The 20,726-nt window shown below is 41.7% G+C and overlaps 1 protein-coding gene across 1 annotated transcript in view; it reads right to left on the reverse strand.

Moving 5' to 3' along the window:
* The window catches only part of xkr7b (XK, Kell blood group complex subunit-related family, member 7b), a 68,776-nt gene continuing 48,050 nt past the window's right edge, over positions 1-20,726 (reverse strand). The window contains exons 2-4 of the mRNA XM_079677024.1: positions 9,227-9,426; positions 6,166-6,385; positions 1-5,670 (exon numbers count right to left, since the gene is read on the reverse strand). Of these exons, the coding sequence (XP_079533150.1) occupies positions 4,863-5,670; positions 6,166-6,385; positions 9,227-9,426 (1,228 nt within the window). The 3' untranslated portion in view covers positions 1-4,862. The remainder of the gene's footprint in view (positions 5,671-6,165; positions 6,386-9,226; positions 9,427-20,726) is intronic.

The raw sequence follows: 20,726 nt of genomic DNA on the forward strand, positions 1-20,726 counted from the left end.
TGTATTTCGACGGCTGTTCAGCCATGTTTACTACAGTTTTGTTCCCATCTACAGTTATCAGCACAGCTTGCTGAGTTTTTTTTATTTTTTATAACAGCGTCATAGATATTTTCACCACTGGTTTATTTTTCTGCTCGATCACTCAGAGGATGTTTAAGCAGCATTATCAAAAGAACTTAGAGCACATCCTCATACTGTACATACAATACATACATACAAACCAAAGCACACGTACTCATACATACACATCCTAGTATAGCGCCACTCTGGTATATACAGATATATAGAATGAGTTAAAAAAAAATCTATTTTCAGTTTTTACATCTTAATATAAGAGTCATACCAAAGACATGGCCACCGAGTGAGTAAACAATAGATAAATAGATATAAAACAAATACAAAAATAAATAAACATAAATACTTGCATCAATTAATAAAAGATGATTTGAGTTTTGAACTCACTTACTTTTTAACATGTTTTTGTTCAAGTTGATATACAGTATAACCAGCGCACCACTTTTAACGGTTATTTTACCTCAACGACAAAGGACTGATTTATTATCCAATCAGAGAAAGAGAAGCTTCGCCCTTGGCCTCAGACTGGTTAGTTCACATATGCATTATCTGTACATTATCATGTTTGACATGACATAATCAGTGTCGACATAGAGGCGTTGTTTTCAGCACCATTAACATTGCAGTGACTGTCACCACTGTACCAACATCCACAAGTTCAGGTAGGACACAACACTGTCAGGATAATACAACTATAATTACCAAGTTATTACCAATATTCATTATTTATTTGTTATCCTGATTTCTGATATTCCCGTTACCACCAAGCAGAGTCAAAATGACACAACAGTTTCCCTGCAAAGGAGACCCATATATGTGTGAGGAGAGCTTATATAGACCTTTTGTCCTTTCCTTTCTCTGGGAATAACATCCACAAACGTGTTGAGGGACAGAGCGTTTATACACTTGCTTCTAACAATGCACAAGTTTGCATAATGGTCACACTGTATACCCAGTGATCCTTTAAAGCATCAATGCAAGATACAATCGGAAACATGAACAGTGCAGGCAGGGCAGCAGGTTTTGAAGACAATCTAAAAGAATATTGTAATCATTGTAATGACGTTGAACATCAAAAAAAACCTTTCAAGGAAGATGTTCTGTGAGCTGGGGATGATTCACACCAAGCATATACACGTTTTAATTCCCTTGGTAGATTTAAAATCATGTAGGTAAGTATATGAATAATTATCATGTCCGACCTCAACCCTGCTTGCATCACAGCCGCTTGTTAAAAAGCAAGTATATAAACTGCTCTCAAACGCCGTTTCCAATGCATGGTATGTCTTCATTCGACTCAACTTGACTCACTTTTGGAACCAGGCGTTTTTTTGTTGTTTGTAGATCAGCTGTTGTCCGTAGTGACACACGGGAGTTCTCGTTGAATTTCGATTGAGTGAGGATTGCTATGACGGTACTTTGTTGCGACACGCTCGTGCTGTTTCTTTCTAAACCAATCAGTGGTCTTCAATTATGTAACGTCAACTTTTAGTATTGCCGTATGCATGAAACCCCGGCTGAGCTGCTACCAAGTATTGTCTTCAATTTTCCTTATGGCAAACCAAAAATAAGTGAGTGGATACAAGTAGAGCCATACCATGTAGTGGAAACACTGCTTAGTGATTTGCTCTTCTCATTAACCTCAAGTATACGTTTGAAAACGCTTGGCTTGGGAGTCGTGACACATCAAAATATACATACGCATCATCAGCATTAAAGGGATAATTACACCCGCACTGGATACTGCACTGTTTGAGTTTTGAGAACTTTATGACCCAAAAAAGTAAACTACGTTGCCCAAATCATGTTCTTGTTATTCGCCGTCAGGTCGGAGTTGGCGAACAGATTTATACGTGCTTGTTGTTGAGCTGATTTTCTCAGTTTTTACACTTAAAATGTTGATGGTAAGCCTGCACCAAGTTTGAAAAGGGTGAGGGAAGTGTCAAAATGTAAGTTGTAATGCCATTTGTTAGTCATTGTACTTGATAGCAGATTGTTATGACTGTGCTTTAATATTTTTGGGATTTGTGCTCGTGTCAGTCAACCCTGAAGTGGTAACCCCCTGAACATTGGCATCTTCTAAATGCTTGATGGTATGTGATGTAAGAATCTTGGTAATTCAGCAACTAAGTTTAATAAACAAATAATTTCATGAACTGAAATCATACACTGTCCAATGCATCTTCAAACGTGTTTAGATGAACATGCCTTTTTGAGATAAAACCAGGATCACATGGGGAATGTAATGTTCTTGGGAGAAATGCTTTTGAGTGCATTGCTAAAAATGCTAACACCTTCTGCTGCCTTTATCTAAAACAATCACAACATTGGTTTAAATGTTTCTGGGATGGACTTAAAGAACTCCCACACCATAACAAATCACAAGTCACCTTAAATGCACAGACTAACGCTAAAGGCTTTTAAAGAAAATAATGTATTTTAGAATAACTTCAAAGAGAGACTGCCAATGAGAAATCTGATGTGTTGTATGAGAGAGGACACATCAGCATTGAGGCTAGTGTTTTCCTTCACTACTGGTGCTGACCATGCTTGACTTTCTCAGCACCTCTATGTAGCTGCTTCCAAACACATTCACACTTTTAAACTTCAACCGCTGAAGTTAGTTGCAGATAAGCTCCACTGAATTAGTTCAAGTTGTGGCTCCTCTCTTCAGGGTATCACAACCCTAACGGCCCGTCCACACTACAGCTTCAAAAACGGTTTCCAACGCGTCTGCCCATTCACTTTGAATGGGGTGACGTCACGTTGCCTCGCTTTTCGCCGAACTGAATTGTGGGTAGCAGAGCGGAGCTTTCCTGGCGTTTCAGGCTGCAAAAGTTGAGCAATGTTCAACTTTTGAAGCTTCTGAAGCTTTCGGTGGAAGCGTCAGCCAATCAAATCATATGCCAGTACAAACCCTAGCCAATCAAACCGCTGCTTGTGTGTCAGGGTCGGGAGATTCATGTGATTGGTTGTTGGTCAAGCTTCAGACACGCCCGCCGGCAAGCTTTTTTTGAAGCTATAGTGTGGACGGGCCGTAACCATTTCAATCACAGTTTAAAAGGAGCAAAGATGGTTTCTCATATCATTTTTCAGTCAGTTGACAGATTATGTCACTCAAACCTGAATCTGCCAATATCGACGTTAAGTCAAAGGCCTGTATATGGTTTTCGTTTTGTAAACAATGTCACCTCTCAAGAAGTGCAAACCATCGTCAACTTTCTATCTGTAACAACATATAGCAGCTTTTGCCAACTTGCTAGCCTTTAAAAAGCAATCCTGGTTCTTTGAGCTGTTGTTATCAATGTTCTTGTGTTAACTGCTTACTAGATGAATCCTAGTGTTGTTACTGTAGGATGCATCCACGTTTTAACAAACCTTTTCGAGTCCTCAAGGTTTGATGACATGGTTATAAGCTAATTTCATCAGCTTCTGTTCTGTCCAAAAACAAAACACTGGAAAATGTTTTCATAGCATAATGAGGTTGTTCATGATTCCCTTCATACCTTTACATTAAATGTTTTCCAAGAAAAATGGACGACATTTAGACTCTTACGAGTAAATGAAGCTTCTTCATCCAAACTTCATTCATCACCTAACTACAGCTTATTATAATAGCTTATATCTGACATCTGTATTTATTCTACTATACATCACAGGCCTGTTTGTGGTGAGTTACAGCATGCCATATGATGGGAGCTATTGCAGAAGTCATCCACTTTACATCCAGTCCAGATTTATTTTCCCAAACAAGTCCTTTCTCAGGTTGTGGGGACAGAGCAGCTGGGATGTAAACAGTAGGACTTTTGCGATGGCTTTTTTTTTCAATCACATATGGATGGGTGACCATTATCACTTGAATCTCAGGCTTTTTCAGAAACCATATGGACTTGTGAGACTATATTTAATGGGTTCTCTTGGTGTCATGAGACTAAAGTTAAATGTATGAGAGTACATTTCTCTTTAGACACCACCAACAGAATGCTTGAAGGTTTGTTACCGAAGTTTGCGAGGGACATGCAACCGTTTGAAACAGGATGGTACACAAATGTAAAATGTTATCCCTCTCTCCTTGCTAAATAACAAACAATAATCAATACAAAATCTATAGACTCAATTGACATTGAATTAGACATTTGGAGGTACAAAGAAATCTAGAGGCCTTGGTTAAAACTGGGCTAAATGTGGTTGAAACAAGACATCTAAAGCAATATGTTTTGGCTATATATTATATTGGGTAGTGAGTCCCAAAATGTAGGTCATTATCTGAGTTGCCATCAAACCAAATGATTGCATGTCCCGTGCAAAGCCTCTAAAAGTCCCCTGGTAAGTCTCTGTAGGCTCTCTGTGGCCCACGGCTGATGTTCATGCAGCAAACTGTTTCTCAGATATATCAAACTCCACAACTTCATCGCTCTCAAGTCCTTTTACTCCTTCTTCTGACCATGCAGGATGAAACTAAATCTAACATTCCTTGGTCCCAGGATGAGAGATTACATTTCTCACCAAAGATTATCCCAGTTCAGTGTTTCTCCATTTACTTCCTACGACTCATTCATGCTACGTACTCCTGGACTGCGCCCTAAGGGGGAGAGCTTTGGTCCCAGATTGCACCTCACATTTTACAATCAAGTTTTGACAACCTCTTTTTTTAATGAAGAGTTGCCTGACACTCTGTGTCTCCTTTAACATGCTGCTCCTGGCATAGGTTGTCCTGGGATGAGAACTGATCTCTCGGCTGAGCCTTGGTCCCAGACTTCACTTTTAAGTTTAAAGCCCCTGCTGGCTTAGACAGTGGTCTCATATTCTAACACCTCTTTGCTGCCCATCATGCTACACCTGTACTGTATCCTGGGGCTGACGGCTGACGTGGTCTCCAATATCAGAATGGTCTTGCGGAGGCGCCGATCAATGAAGTGTGCATCCCAGGCTGGGTATCGCTTCCTCGGTAGGTCAATCCGGATCACAGGGCCTTCCTGGGCGCGGGATGATGAGGAGGTCCTGTGAAGGAGCGCAGGAGAGGATGAAGGGGAGGGACGTACCTGGAAGACAGGAAGGCAACTGTCCCTGTCTCGGTCCTTGTCTCTCTCCCCTGGAACCGGCTCCCCCGTGTCTTTAGTCCTGGGGAGGGTCCTCGGAGGGCTGGTAATAACCATGTCGGTTTGCGACCCTTGGGATGGGGTGATGCAAGAATCAATCACTCCCACTACGCTTCCCGCACCCACCACACCCTCGTCCACACACCCTCCCCACTGCGAGCCCAGCACTGGCCCATCAGGGTGCAGCCAGCAGTAGTACACCAACATGAAGAAGGTTCCCAGGGCGAAGCTGCAGGCCACCAGGCACACTACCACCAGGGCGGAGGAGTCGGAGGTTTGCTGGCCGCGGTACGTGTACCAGGCGGCGGTCAGCGCCACGTTTTCTGCCAGCGTCACAGAGTAGTAGACGGTCATACGAAAGCGACTCTGGCCCTCTTTGACATTAAACCAGCAGAAGATGTAGATGATGCCCACCACCATGTTGTAGATGATCTCCTCCCACTTGGACATGCAGAAGTCGGTCTCACCTTGGATGATCCAGAAGGTCATGACACACCTGAAAGACAAAACTGTAGTCAGCTCCTGTGATTTTTATAATGACAAGAATAATGTGTTTACCTAAAATACTTTTAATGACTTTGAGGTTACACTAGTTTCACAAAGCCAGGCCATTCCTCATCTCAAAGTAGATAAAGTCTTCCTCCAAACATTATTATTTTGACATTTTGTTGTTGTTGTTGTTGTTGTTGTGTTTCAACATCAAATAATTGTTCAGTATTTCATCAATTCCATTGCTCTTAAGGCCCCTAATTTGGATAAAGTCTGCATAAATAAATAATCTCCTACTTCTGCTGGTAAACCTGCTGTTGAGATACGAGATGGAGATATTTGTTTAATTTAAATTCAGTCAATGTTCGCAGAAAAACATTAACTCATTAACTCAAAGGATAAAAAAAACCTCTGAAATCTGTTAAAAATGTGATATAAAGTGTTCATTCTCAGCTTGTCATTGTGGACCCAGACTCTTTGCATGAGGTCACTTAGGGCGCACCAGTGGCTGACGATGAATATGCCAAAGTAGAGCTGGAAGACGGAGGCGAAGAGGGCAAAGGCCACAGTCCTCGCCCCGATGGTGAAGAAGTGCCACAGCATCTGGGTGATCACGGCCTTGTAAGACATCGACAGCTTGTCGTCGCGGGAGTCTCGGAGAACCTTCTGGTACGAGGCGATCATCCAGGCCAGAGAGACCAGGGAGGCCGAAGCCGAGAGACCTGCAGACACACAGGAAGAGAGAGACAGAGGAAAACAGTATGAGGAGGGGAGGGACACAAATAGAAATACATTTGTGTGATGAAGGGGGAAATGAAAGAAAGAAAGACATTGACATGAAAACCAAAAAGAAATACATGATACCATAATTGTTGGGCTGTCAACTCTAATCAGTGACATTGTTAGGCAGAATTATATCCAACGTTTTGCAGATATATTGGTATTTTACATGTTGGCCAATCAGTAACAAGGACAAAAGGAACACAAGTACAATATATTTGTAAGGTAGATGATGCGAGTGAGTCCTTGGGGAAAAAAAACCTTGGGAAGACCATGACAAAAATGGAAATAACTCAACTTACATGCTTTACATGCTCATTCAGAAGGACCCAGACCAGTCTCTACTGAAGTCAGACGATCGTCAGCCCGCACATGTAACTGCGAGCCGCCCAGAGCGCAGATTAATGCATTAAACATTCATGGTCGTTAATCATGCAGTTTTGTCTCAAATTAGCCACGAATCACACGAGAAGGCATTAAAATGTGAGCAGCTATGTACTTTTCCTTTATTCATTAAATGTGTCTTCTAATGGCCACATTTTTTCTTGGGATTTAAGTGTGTTCGTCAACTCCAGCTTATGCTTTTTGAGAAAAATATTTATATGTATACTTTTTTTTTTTTAAGAACGCAGAAATACAACACAAAAAGTGTTGGAAACACGTTTCTCACAGTAGGTTGCACTTCATCATCGAGTAATTGGTTGCATATTTAAAAATTGTGTTTGAAGGATTGTGACATTTAGATAAGATATTTTTGTACCAGCGTCATTCAGGAACAATTTTGACTTTCACAAAAACATAACTGTCTTACATGTTGCAAGCACACATACAAATATCCCCTCCTGCTGATATTAACATTGATAAACCCGACCTACGTGTACAAGTTAGACACATTACATGACATCATTCCAGGAGTGCAGCTTGAGAAAACATATTATAGCAGCTACAGAATAAAATAACCCAAAACCAAGAGGATTATGGGTAGAAAAAGACAGATGAAGCCTTTTTGCTTGGAAAGCCCAACATATTTCAACACTTGCAGAAACTGGAACCAGCACATGTTAAGGATTTATACTTAACAGATGACACATAATTCATTGGCAGTACAGATAAGTTTATTCATTTTTGGATGATGAATAAATCAATCAGCCAAATCCGTATCGAGAGGATGCAATGTGTGTAGGGCAGTCTGTATTGTTTAATGGACGTGCCAACATTTAGAAACATTATGTCTATTAACAGATAGTAACCATCAGGCTTGGGGAGTAACCGATTACATGGATTACGTAATCAGGATACAACAATTGTATTCCCTTACATCTCTATTGGACTCCTCCTTTTACTTCTGTAACATATTGACATCAATATGATTAGCGCTCCAAAACATTGTACATGATAGGCTCAGGGGCGGGACATCGCTTAGCGGTTGACCAATCACTGCAGAGCCGGCCAGCTAACCAATCAGAGCAGACTGGGCACTCTCAAACAGAGGGGAAAAAGAGGCAGTAAAAATAAAGAGAGAACAATTAAGCACTTTTCATAAAAAACACAAATATTAACCTGAACATAAGCATAATAGGGCCCCTGCAAGTTAAAAACATGTTGATATTTATTTTCTCTTTTATTTATTTGCATCACATTTGATCTTGAGATTATCCAGAAGTAACAGAAAGGATTCAGGTTACATTACTTTTATATCTTGATACTCGATTAGGTTACTGATAACATCTTTAAACAGGTCATTAGTTATTGTAATGGAATACTTTTTTTAAGTAACCCTCCCAACTATTGTTACCGTACATAGACCACAAATTGTGTGTGTGTGTGCATCGATATTTCCTGTGAGCACTATAAAGGCAGAGATGGAGGAGAGAGAAAGAGAGGAAACGAGGCAAGATCATAATCAACCCTCATTTTCAAATGTCACATGGAGAGAGATCATATCTTCAGGAAGAGTTAACAAATAATTACTTCATCGTACCCCCGGGGGAGAGCTGCTGCCAAAAAGTTAGGCTAATTTTAGCCACATTACAGAATGTAATGTGGCTTCCATAAATTATATTATGCCACACCGAGTGTTGTCAGCCACTGTCCCCGGTGTCCTCTCGTAGCATTTTGGTGTTGAATAACTAACAAATGATGAATATCTCTCAGTGTGTAAAATGGGTTTTTGTCAGAGACGTGTTTGTGTAGCTTTTTTATGTGTCCTGCAACTGTTTCCACTTTACAATTCAATGTGTGTGTGTGTGTGTGTGTGTGTGTGTGTGTGTGTGTGTGTGTGTGTGTGTGTGTGTGTGTGTGTGTGTGTGTGTGTGTGTGTGTGTGTGTGTGTGTGTGTGTGTGTGTGTGTGTGTGTGAGTGATAGAAACACAGTTTTGTTTTATCCATCAAAGGCCAAGCTTCTTGTGTATCTTGCAAGGAATGCATAAATAAAGCATAGACTATCCTACTGATATCTGCCCACCACACACATACACGCACGCACGCACGCACGCACGCACGCACGCACGCACGCACGCACGCACGCACGCACGCACACACACACACACACACACACTGTCTAATTACAAAACTCGTATCCTATATTTATAATTTTAAAATCTTATTTTTATATATTTTTTCAACGATATTAACATTCTAGTCAAAACATTAATTGTCGTAAAGTGGTTCAAATAATCTGGTTTGTTTGCATCCCTTGTTGCTCAGTCTGACTTCATTATAGTGATATTGATAACTGATGTGTCACACCTCTCACAGTGGGACAGGAAGTGTGTGTGGCTCACCTTGCAGAGGATGCACGATGTTCCCGTGGATCATGATGCTGAGCTGCAGGACGAGCTGCGGGGCGGACTTCAGGAAGGCTTCCAGGAGCCGCAGCATGGTGATGTCGGCGCTCTCGAACATCAGCCGCCAGTGGAAGTGGTGGAGCGGCCCACTCCTGTGCCAGCGGCTCTGGGCTCCCAGGTAGAGGGCGTGGATGTACCTGAGGGCGACAGGAAGTCATGTTTAATAAATGTGCTTGTGCTCGTTCTTTCTTTAATCACTCAAGCGTCTCCATGTATCAACATTTCATTTTTCAGGAAGTTTCCAAAGGGGAAATGTGTACATTAATCTTCGCCCCCACAATTTCTTTATTTTTATTTTCTGTTGCAATTTGAACATTCAGATCTTCTTCAAGCAGAAAAAACTCTTTCAAACACAAAATAATATAGACAAATCTCAGAATCTGCAACATGGGACCAAACTGAAAAGCCATTGGCAGCCATATGCACCTTCAGAAATAAATAAAGAGATAATTAAACACAGGTAATACTAATGTTGGTGCAAGGGTATATCATGACTAGGGATGGGTATCGTTAGGATTTTATCGATACTGATATCGATACCGGTATTTTTCGATACTCTTATCGATACTTTTCAATAATTTGGTGGTCAAAATCATAGACATGATTACCAGATGTGAAGATTAAACAACAGTCATTTTATTGTAATGTATTTGTATTTATTATTTAATGTAACTTTTTCAATGTCATACCAAGCAGGTATGAGTGTGTTCGACAGTGTGTCTCTGGAAGGGGGGCGATATTTAGGGGCAGTTCATACATCCATGTAAACATGACCATTATTCAGTTAAAACGAGATGCTGCGTGCGCACCTCCTAAACCGGAAGCTCCGGTCGGCTAACCATTATAATCCGTTTATTGCGTTTATTATTTATAATTGTAATAAAGGATTATCAGTCATCATTTTAAAGTCACACAGAGACATTTCATTAACCGTTTTTATGCCCTTGAACACAACTTTTGATCACAAAACAGCAAAGGTAAGACATAATTATCATCATGGCTAGGTAAAGTGAAGTTGTTTTCTTGCTCTTTCCTGGCTTCTAGTTCAGCAAGTTTTGGTCGGACAGTGATGAGACTTATAACAATGGAATCTGTGGATTCTCAGCTTCCATGTGATATATTGTTTGTTTCGATAAAATGACATAGAAAAGATCGCTTTTGCCAGTTATGTGCTAAAGTAGCAGTTAGCCCCGTTAGCCCCATTTGCTAAGTGTTGATTTAGGCTCTTGGTGTTGGACTTCTGTTCTGTGTATGGTAAAATGGTTAATATCATCTGATAGCTGGGTTTCTTCCCGTTAAGTGGGTATGCATCATTCATAGGTTGTTAAATGTTAAGAAGCCTTGAGACGCTGTTTCTAGCAAGATGTTGCGTCCGCCCCTATGGTCTGCCCCCGGGAGTCTCACAATAATAAGAGCGCTGTTAGGAGATGACGAGTGGCATTCACAGTGGCCAATCAGAGTGGTACTCAAACCGAATACGCCACACGGGATGAGGGTTCCCAACCAACCAGAATTGTTTAAACTAAGGAAGTAGCGTAATTCATATACCAATAGCAGCACCGTTTGTCCAGCGGCTTAACGGTACACCAATACCGTCCAATCAGGTACCGGTACTGACTTAGTACTGGTTCTCGATACCCATCCCTAATCATGACTAACAGTGAGAATCTCTGTTAACTCTAAGAGTATTGAATAACGATGATTACATAGTGTCTATATATTAAGTAGGAATCATAATAATCAAATAAATATATAATATTATAAATATATAATATAATGTAGTTATACATTTTTAAAATCCAAGGTACAAAGTGCCTCATAAAGGCAGTAAAATGTCAAACTGAAAAGTCCTAAATCATATTTTATAGAGGAAAAAACTATTTGGTGCCTATAGTATAAAACCAATATAGTGTGAAAAATGTTAATAATTGGGAACAAACGAAGATTTTGAGTGGAAATAATCGAGAGTGAAAAGGAAATGATATCAAGTAAAATCAGAAAGGCTCTCAGATAAAAGGATGTTTCAAGAAGGGACTTAACGGAGATTAGTGACGCCGACCTGTTTCCTCGGGCAGATTGTTCCAGGGCCTCGGGGCCCCGACTGTAAGCACTCTGTTCGCTTTAGTCTTTTAGCTGGGCCCTCAAGAACAAAACACCATGAGAAACCTCAGCTGGAGGATCTTTTTATTTTATTTAACAACTCGGAGAACTCATTGAAGGAGAACTATAATGCTCAATCAGCAGCAACAGAAGAATGCATTGCTATATCAATAAAAAGCAATACAAGCAAACACTGTAATGGTCAATAAGACAAGCTATTAAACCTTTTATGTTATGTCATTTGAAGTATTATTCAAGCATACTCCAATTATGTGGGACAGAGTAACACACAAAGCAGATCTTCTTAACTCTCAGCTTCAGATCTGAGACGCAGCAAGAGCTTGCTTCAGGTAAACAGTAATATGGTTCCTGGGGCATTCACCAGATTGTTTAACTGCAAGTCTTCTGCATCTACAAGTGGTTTCCACAGGGACGTTGAAGATGTCTGGTGCTAAGTTTGATCGAAAATTGAACAATAATAGATGTGGAACCAAGCAATTAGGGAAGGGAAGAAGACCACTCTCCGAACTCAAAGTATGATACCAGCGCACAAACACAGAGGCCATTCAGAGCTTTACGAATAATCAACACGTTTTATAAATCCAATAATCTTCAGATAACTTTGTATATTCAAAGGAACTGGGAGAAATATTGAACAAGCAAATACAACTAAACTGAAACTGTACTTTAGTTGATATAACCCTTTAAAAGAAAGAGAAAATAAAACATTTCGAGGCAAAATAATTTTCTTGCTACTTTTTTCAAATGTATGAGATTTACATTTTCCGGTACCGTTACGTGTGCACCCTCGGACTTCCATAAAGCAGTCTGCTGTGCCTGTATGTATACAGGGAGTGATTTTATTATATGGTTGTGATAAACAAAATAATACCACTGACTGAGCGAGGCTTTTTTCTTATAAAAATGGTCTGCTTTACTTGCTGCATAGAGAGCAGCAAACTTCATTTAAACACAAACAGTGCACGGGTCTAACAGTATAACCTCTGAATGACATACAGGAGAAGATGTGAATCCTCAGAACACTTCTCCTGGGAGATAAAAACACCTCTGAATGTGGTGTGTTTCTCCAGGGAGACACCTCTACCCTCACCTGTCACTGTTCAGCTCTGATGTGCTTTTGTGTTCTTGTTTCTCTGTGTCAGAGACGCTATTGGTTGCCGGCTTGCAGCGGGTCAACAGGCAAATGCTGGAGAATAATGTTTCGGAGAGTAATGTGGACGTGAGGAGAGAAGGGGCAAAAAGATCCGGATGAAAACTGTTTGTTGGGGGTTTTATTTTCCCCTGCTGGTGCAACAAGAGGTCTGCGTTAAGGAGACACTGCTGTCCTTCATAAACAGGAGAGGAGTTCAATGCAAAAACAGAACATCACCTTTTGGGACTTTAGGTTTGTATGATGACAAGCCAGGGCAGTTAAAAACACAAACAACCACTATTTGTGCTGTGGATTTTGCAGAAGTAACCACAAATCATAAACACATCTCTGAGCAAAACCCAGCAAGTACGTACATAAGTCAAACTAAATCTTTATTCTGTTTGTGTTTGAAGTTAAATCACTCCACCATCAACCTGAGTAAGATAATCGAACCTGTCAGTGCAGAAACATTGAGTTCTACCTTTGCGTCTTTTTATTTAAATTGATTGATTCTATAGAATAAGTATTTGTACGTTATTAAGATATGTTAAAACAGTGATCATTGAAGGGATATGGTAGAATACAAATACAAGTGTTTTTTTATTATTAAAACAAACTTAATATTCATATTTGTTTTCCTCTTTAGGACTTATATATAAAGTAAAACAACTTGGTGAGGTAAACTGCTTATAACCAAAAACCCCAAGAAGACATTGCCTAATTTAACAGGGACACGTCTTAGATGGATAGATAGATGCAAAAAATGCTCGCTGAAGGGATGAATGTATAGGAAGGAGTGATGCATCATGGGAGAGAAAGGATGGCTGACAGTAGTAGTGCAGCAGACGAGTTGTGGAGGAGAAATGGAGCTCGCTGGAGGAAACTGAGACGACACTCACTTCCTGCACTTCTGCGTCCCCAAGCAGATTTTAAATAGAGGGGTAAAAATAACACACACGCACAAACACACACACACACACACACACACACACACACACACACACACACACACACACACACACACACACACACACACACACACACACACACACACACACACACACACACACACACACACACACACACACACACACACACACACACACACACACTGACAGGCAGCCTGGAAATCTGTAGCTCTGCAAATTATTTGCTGTCCAAGCACTGCTGGCACGGCTCCATTCAATCCCTATGTCTCTCTCTGTCCCTATGTCTCTCTCTCTGTCCCTATGTCTCTCTGTCTGTCCCTATGTCTCTCTGTCTGTCCCTATGTCTCTCTCTCTGTCCCTATGTCTCTCTGTCTGTCCCTATGTCTCTCTCTCTGTCCCTATGTCTCTCTGTCTGTCCCTATGTCTCTCTCTCTGTCCCTATGTCTCTCTGTCTGTCCCTATGTCTCTCTGTCTGTCCCTATGTCTCTCTCTCGGTCCCTATGTCTCTCTGTCTGTCCCTGTGTCTCTCTCTCTCTGTCCCTATGTCTCTCTCTCTGTCCCTGTGTCTCTCTCTCTCTGTCCCTATGTCTCTCTCTGTCCCTATGTCTCTCTGTCTGTCCCTATGTCTCTCTCTCTGTCCCTATGTCTCTCTGTCTGTCCCTATGTCTCTCTCTCTGTCCCTATGTCTCTCTGTCTGTCCCTATGTCTCTCTCTCTGTCCCTATGTCTCTCTGTCTGTCCGTATGTCTCTCTGTCTGTCCCTGTGTCTCTCTCTCTGTCCCTATGTCTCTCTCTCTGTCCCTATGTCTCTCTGTCTGTCCGTATGTCTCTCTGTCTGTCCCTATGTCTCTCTCTCTGTCCCTATGTCTCTCTGTCTGTCCCTATGTCTCTCTGTCTGTCCCTATGTCTCTCTCTCTGTCCCTATGTATCTCTGTCTGTCCCTATGTCTCTCTCTCTGTCCCTATGTCTCTCTGTCTGTCCCTGTGTCTCTCTCTCTGTCCCTATGTCTCTCTGTCTGTCCCTGTGTCTCTCTCTCTGTCCCTATGTCTCTCTCTCTGTCCCTATGTCTCTCTGTCTGTTCCTATGTCTCTCTGTCTGTCCCTATGTCTCTCTCTCTGTCCGTATGTCTCTCTGTCTGTCCCTATGTCTCTCTGTCTGTCCCTATGTCTCTCTCTCTGTCCCTACGTCTCTCTGTCTGTCCCTATGTCTCTCTGTCTGTCCCTATGTCTCTCTCTCTGTCCCTATGTCTCTCTGTCTGTCCCTGTGTCTCTCTCTCTGTCCCTATGTCTCTCTGTCTGTCCCTGTGTCTCTCTCTCTGTCCCTGTGTCTCTCTCTCTGTCCCTATGTCTCTCTGTCTGTCCCTATGTCTCTCTCTCTGTCCCTATGTCTCTCTGTCTGTCCCTATGTCTCTCTCTCTGTCCCTATGTCTCTCTCTCTGTCCCTATGTCTCTCTCTCTGTCCCTATGTCTCTCTGTCTATCCCTATGTCTCTCTCTCTGTCCCTATGTCTCTCTCTTTGTCCCTATGTCTCTCTGTCTGTCCCTATGTCTCTCTCTCTGTCCCTATGTCTCTCTGTCTGTCCCTATGTCTCTCTCTCTGTCCCTATGTCTCTCTGTCTGTCCCTGTGTCTCTCTCTCTGTCCCTATGTCTCTCTGTCTGTCCCTGTGTCTCTCTCTCTGTCCCTATGTCTCTCTCTCTGTCCCTATGTCTCTCTCTCTGTCCCTATGTCTCTCTCTCTGTCCCTATGTCTCTCTGTCTGTCCGTATGTCTCTCTGTCTGTCCCTATGTCTCTCTCTCTGTCCCTATGTCTCTTTGTCTGTCCGTATGTCTCTCTGTCTGTCCCTATGTCTCTCTGTCTGTCCCTATGTCTCTCTGTCTGTCCCTGTGTCTCTCTCTCTGTCCCTATGTCTCTCTGTCTGTCCCTGTGTCTCTCTCTCTGTCCCTATGTCTCTCTCTCTGTCCCGATGTCGCTCTGTCTGTCCCTATGTCTCTCTGTCTGTCCCTATGTCTCTCTGTCTGTCCCTATGTCTCTCTCTCTGTCCCTATGTCTCTCTGTCTGTCCCTATGTCTCTCTCTCTGTCCCTATGTCTCTCTGTCTGTCCCTATGTCTCTCTGTCTGTCCCTATGTCTCTCTCTGTCTGTCCCTATGTCTCTCTGTCTTTCCCTATTTCTCTCTGTCTGTCCGTATGTCTCTCTGTCTGTCCCTATGTCTCTCTGTCTGTCCCTATGTCTCTCTGTCTGTCTGTCTCCATCGTCACCTCTGTATCTCTCAGTTTGTCCCTCTCTCTTCTTGTGTTTCAATCTTTTATCTCTGATCTCTTTATTCATTCTCCCTTTCTGTTTGTCTCGTCATGTTCTGCTGTTCTGTTAGCGTTACTGTCGCAGTGTTAGTGGGTCAGTGGGTCCACCACTCTGGTCCGGACTGAAACCACTCAATAACCTTTTGATAGATTGCCATGCATTCTTAAACAGACGCTCGAGTTCCCTATTGGCGGAAATATTATAAACCGATTGTACCTCTTTATCTGTTTGGCGCTGTTCATACACAAGCTGCTTCCAAACTCCCATTTCATTTCGGGGGACTTTTGGATTTTGTAAAAAGCCAGCTGAAGAGGACCTTAGGGCTCGACAGAAAATCTGTGATACATGAGGGTGCACAACCATTTAAAGCGTTATAAACCAACTATAACATAAACACAGATATGTTATAGATGGGTAATTAATACTATTAGCTAAATGTATCTTTTATTTGATCTTATTCTTAAATGGAGCAACTGTCACAACACCCAATGTCCACCGGGTAAAGAGAGTATTCTGATTCTCAGTAGCCTGCTGATGTTTTAGGTAACAATTAGTACCGAACAGTCACCATTTATTTCCAACATCTCTTTTTTATTTCTCCATTATTGTCCCTTTAAAACTCGATGCTGCTATTATCAAGACAGATATTATCTTTTATTTAAACAATCTTTGCTTCTGTATCTGTGTTGTTGACACATTTCCTTTCACTTTTTAAAAAAATTTATTTTCCCTTTTTCTGACTCTTCTTAAGTATTTATTCCATCCTTAACTTTGCTTTCAGTGTTATATATTTTCTCTCTTTGAATATTCGTCTGTCTCCCTTTTTCTGCCTCCTTTCCTTTTTCTTGTTATCTCTCATTTTGTTTCTCAATCCAATTTCATGCAGCTATTGTCTCTCTGTCTCTCTCCGTCCAATTTATTTTTTTCTTCCCTCAGGCGTTTTTCTGCCTCCAGCTTCTAATCTATAAGATCTATATAAATACCTATTTTCTCTACTTCTCTCTACCTCCGTTACTCCTTTTTCCTCCTCCTCATGTTTTCTTACTTTATCCTCCTTCCTACTACTGTTTCTCCTTTCCTTTCCTCTCATCTTTTTCTCTTCTATCTACAAGGCCACAGTCGGACCGCTGAGACCCTGAACTGTGTGAGAGCTTGTCTCTGTGTGTGTGTGTGTGTGTGTGTGTGTGTGTGTGTGTGTGTGTGTGTGTGTGTGTGTGTGTGTGTGTGTGTGTGTGTGTGTGTGTGTGTGTGTGTGTGTGTGTGTGTGTGTGTGTAAAGAGTCTTTGAAAAATTGCTGCCAAGCGTGCTGGTGAGCCAAGAATGAACCCAAGGAGAGCGGCTCACACACAGAAGAAATTGAACTGTTATACACACTTCATTTAAATCTACTAAAGTGAATTTCACAGGTCAACAGTTGAAACAGCGATCTGCAGCAAAGAGGAGACGGAGAGATTTGTAATTTAAATGAAATCACCAGAGGAAGCAGCTTTCGACATCAGTGCAGGTTAATTAGGAAGCAGTGGCATTATGGGGCGCAAAAATTTAATTATTTACTGGGCGACTGTGGCTGCGAGGGATTGCGGTCGTCTTTCAACCAGAAGGTTGTGGGTTCGATCCCAGCCCGTGCAGCCAACATGTCGATGTATCCTTGGGCAAGATACTTAACCCTGAGTTGCTCCCGATGGCCAACGGTGTGTGAATGTTTTACCTCATTCACACCAACGGTGTTTCAGGGCCGGTTCGGAACTGGAGCTTGAAAAGCACCGGGTTTTCCTGTTCACACCGCGGCGGAGCAGCCACTTAGCTCCGGAATCCGGTTCATTTCGAGCACCAAAAAATTGTCCGGCCAGAGCAAAACCACATACGTCACGCTTACGTCGAGGTGGGGGCAAGGGCAGATCAACTCCTGAACAACAACAAAAAGCCCATGTTTTATCCAGTTTGTACACAACGATGGAGAAACTTAATAAGTGAACTGAAGTTAACTGAAGGGACCAGCTACCTGCTGGGAATCTGGTCTTCCGAAGAGGTACAGAGGAAGCTGGAGCACAATCGGCCATTGTTGTTGTTGTCGGTGTCAGCTGTGAGGGGTTTCGGCGCGCTTTGGCTTTATGAAGCAGGCACGCAAACGGTTACGTCATGACGCAAACGATGACGCAATGACGCAGCACCAGTAGGACTCTGGGCAGTGTGAAAAGAGCCGGAGCTAAACCGAAGAACCGGTTCTGAACCTGAAAAGCTCTAGCACGGGGCTTGAACCGGAGTTGCGTTGGTGTGAATGAGGTAAATGTGAATTTTAGGTCCTAGAGTAAGGTACACTGCTCGAATGGGTGAATGACATGTAGTATGTAAAGCGCTTTGAGGGGTCTTAAAGACTGGATAAAGCGCTATATAAATACAGTCCATTTACCATGTACGGTCCATTTACTGTGTAATTCCAGATAAGTGAGGAAGTGAAACTGAGTCATTTGACCGTCCAAAATGTGAGGGATGTGTACTTTTCCAGGGAAATATTCAGAAGGTTTTATTTCACTAAATATATCTGAGATCTTGAGTTGACTTGTTGATAAAAGGGTCCTAATACTTCTTCCAGCGCAATGTGTGTCCCTTTGCTCTAAAAACCTGACGGTTGACATGGTTCAGTTTGAACCAGTTTGAGGTTTAAATGGTTGTTTCTCTTGTTGAAAGGGATTGAAAACTTTAATCTAAGTTCTGCTACAGGACGAGGCCGAGGGGAAAACAAGACAATTGGCTTATTGAAGTGGAGGTTTGAAGATCTGAGCAAACAATACAGAGGCAGATGAGTGAAACATTGTGAGGGGCTGTGGCAGAGGTGGTTATATCTGTAGCAGTGGTAATAAGTGTATTACTTAACTGTTTCTACAGCGCTTGTTCAAATGTCTAAAAGTACCTTGGTGGCTTTGTGTTATATGACTGGTATCTGTAAGGAGCAAAAGTCACACGTTCAAGTGCAAAATGTTTGACTGTCACACAGCTGCTCATATCTGGGGAGTATTGTTTCTTCAATAAAAAGAGCAAACCTTTGTTTTTACCATAACGAGTTTGGCTTAGGGTATACACACTATTATAATTGATTAAGAGAATATCTGCTGAAGAAAGTATGCACCAAGCTGCAAACGTGTAGGTCTAAAAGGTAAAGCCAAAGCAGAAGTGCCTAAAACGTGCATTCTTTCAAATGGCCATTCTTTTCTATCTGCAGTGGTTGCCAAAATAAGACTGATATAGAAGTCAATGAGAAAATTATCCGACTTCTTACTTGATTTAATACATCAGTAATCATCTTCCTAAGGAGTTCATGGTCTCTAATGGCTCGATTCGAGTCTTTGTACATTTTGAGTAAAGTAGAGGAAAATGGACTGAATGCTTTAGGGCGTGGCTATATACATTCATAAGTTGCTACTGTGACTTATTAGATGTTTAGGGCTGTTAATGTATTAACCATATTTGTTGTTGCTTTTAACAAACTGTCCAATACTTGTATAATAATGATTACAATCAGGATTATAATTAATTTTACTGCTAAAGCCTCAATTCTCAGGCCACCATTTTCTTAGTCATTACTGCTCAGTGACTTGAATTGATCAGCAGAAACAGCGAGACGCAGTTAACAGACAGTCGAATCAGGAGTAATTAATGATTTGCTTACCCTGGGGAATGAATGAGACTAATAATAACTAACATGATAATGGAAGTGGATAGTTGACACCAGGAGGCTGTTACAATGTGGAAACACTCAATTATTTCCTATTGATTCATTTTGTATCTACTCTTTACCGAACGAATGACATCTCTATGGTTTCTGATGTTATAAATCTCCGTCTTAACATCAGTGACATCACTGAAAGTCAGGCCCTTACTGCAAATCCTCCAACGACGTGGGAGAGAGGAGTGCAGGGGGGGGAAATAGAAAAAGAGAGAAAGAGAAGTGCGCCTGCAGTTGATCACAGACCCGCCCCCTCGTCAGTCTCTATGGCGATAAATTGGTACCGGCAGCAGGCTTTTAACGAGCCGCTGATCTATCAGCTTGACTCAAACACTCCACTGCAAATTTCAATATATCCTGCAAATCTTTTAGCAGTTAACAGGAGGAGAGAGAGAGATTTGTAACCTTCATCACTTGTCTGAAGAGACTCTCAACCGACCCATTATTACGCCGGCAATCAGTGGCATTTATTTTCTCTCTGTGTGTAGCCTACATATACATGCTCACACCATGATCAAATGTCTCTTATGAAACACACAGTGCTGGCTCTTACTTCTGATTGGCTGAGGCACGTTGGAAGATGTTGTGCAATAACAAAAAATAAATACGTGCTGCAGTGCTGGATGTGGAGTTTCCTTCCTTCAGACCGGCAGCCCGCTCTGGGCTATTATTACGGGGTGCTATCACTCTGATGTACTGATGCTGCAGCTGAAGTTATAGAATAAAGTTTACAACAATTACATGCACACATTACGGTCTTTGGTTAAAATCCTTTGAGCTATAGCCTACTTGGTAAAATCTACCTTGAAAAGAGAGAAACTTCAAGGTTTTATGATGGTGCCGCCTTTTCTTTAGTTTAGATTCATTTGAAGGTACTTGTTATATATTGTATAAAGCATTGACATCAATGTTGAATCATAAAGCAGAAAAGATTACCCACGAGCCACAGATTCTCATCCACAACCAAAAAAGAGCTTTCCTGCTTTAGTTGACCCCTTATAGACAAACATGAACACAGGTCTATAGCTTTTTTAATTAACTAGCCTATTAACTTAATAGCTATAGTCAGTTTGCAGGCTAAAGAGGTGCTTAGCTGCAGCATATAAAGCTCAGCGCGTGAACAGACCTTCAGTTGTAACTTCGAATATCAGTTCACCTGCAGTTAGCATGTTAACCCATTAGTGGGGGTGAACATATGTCATGTTATGCTTGTAGTATTGTAGCTCGTTAGC

This window comes from Notothenia rossii (genome assembly GCF_949606895.1).
Source record: "Notothenia rossii genome assembly, chromosome: 4".
NCBI classification, from domain to species: domain Eukaryota; kingdom Metazoa; phylum Chordata; class Actinopteri; order Perciformes; family Nototheniidae; genus Notothenia; species Notothenia rossii.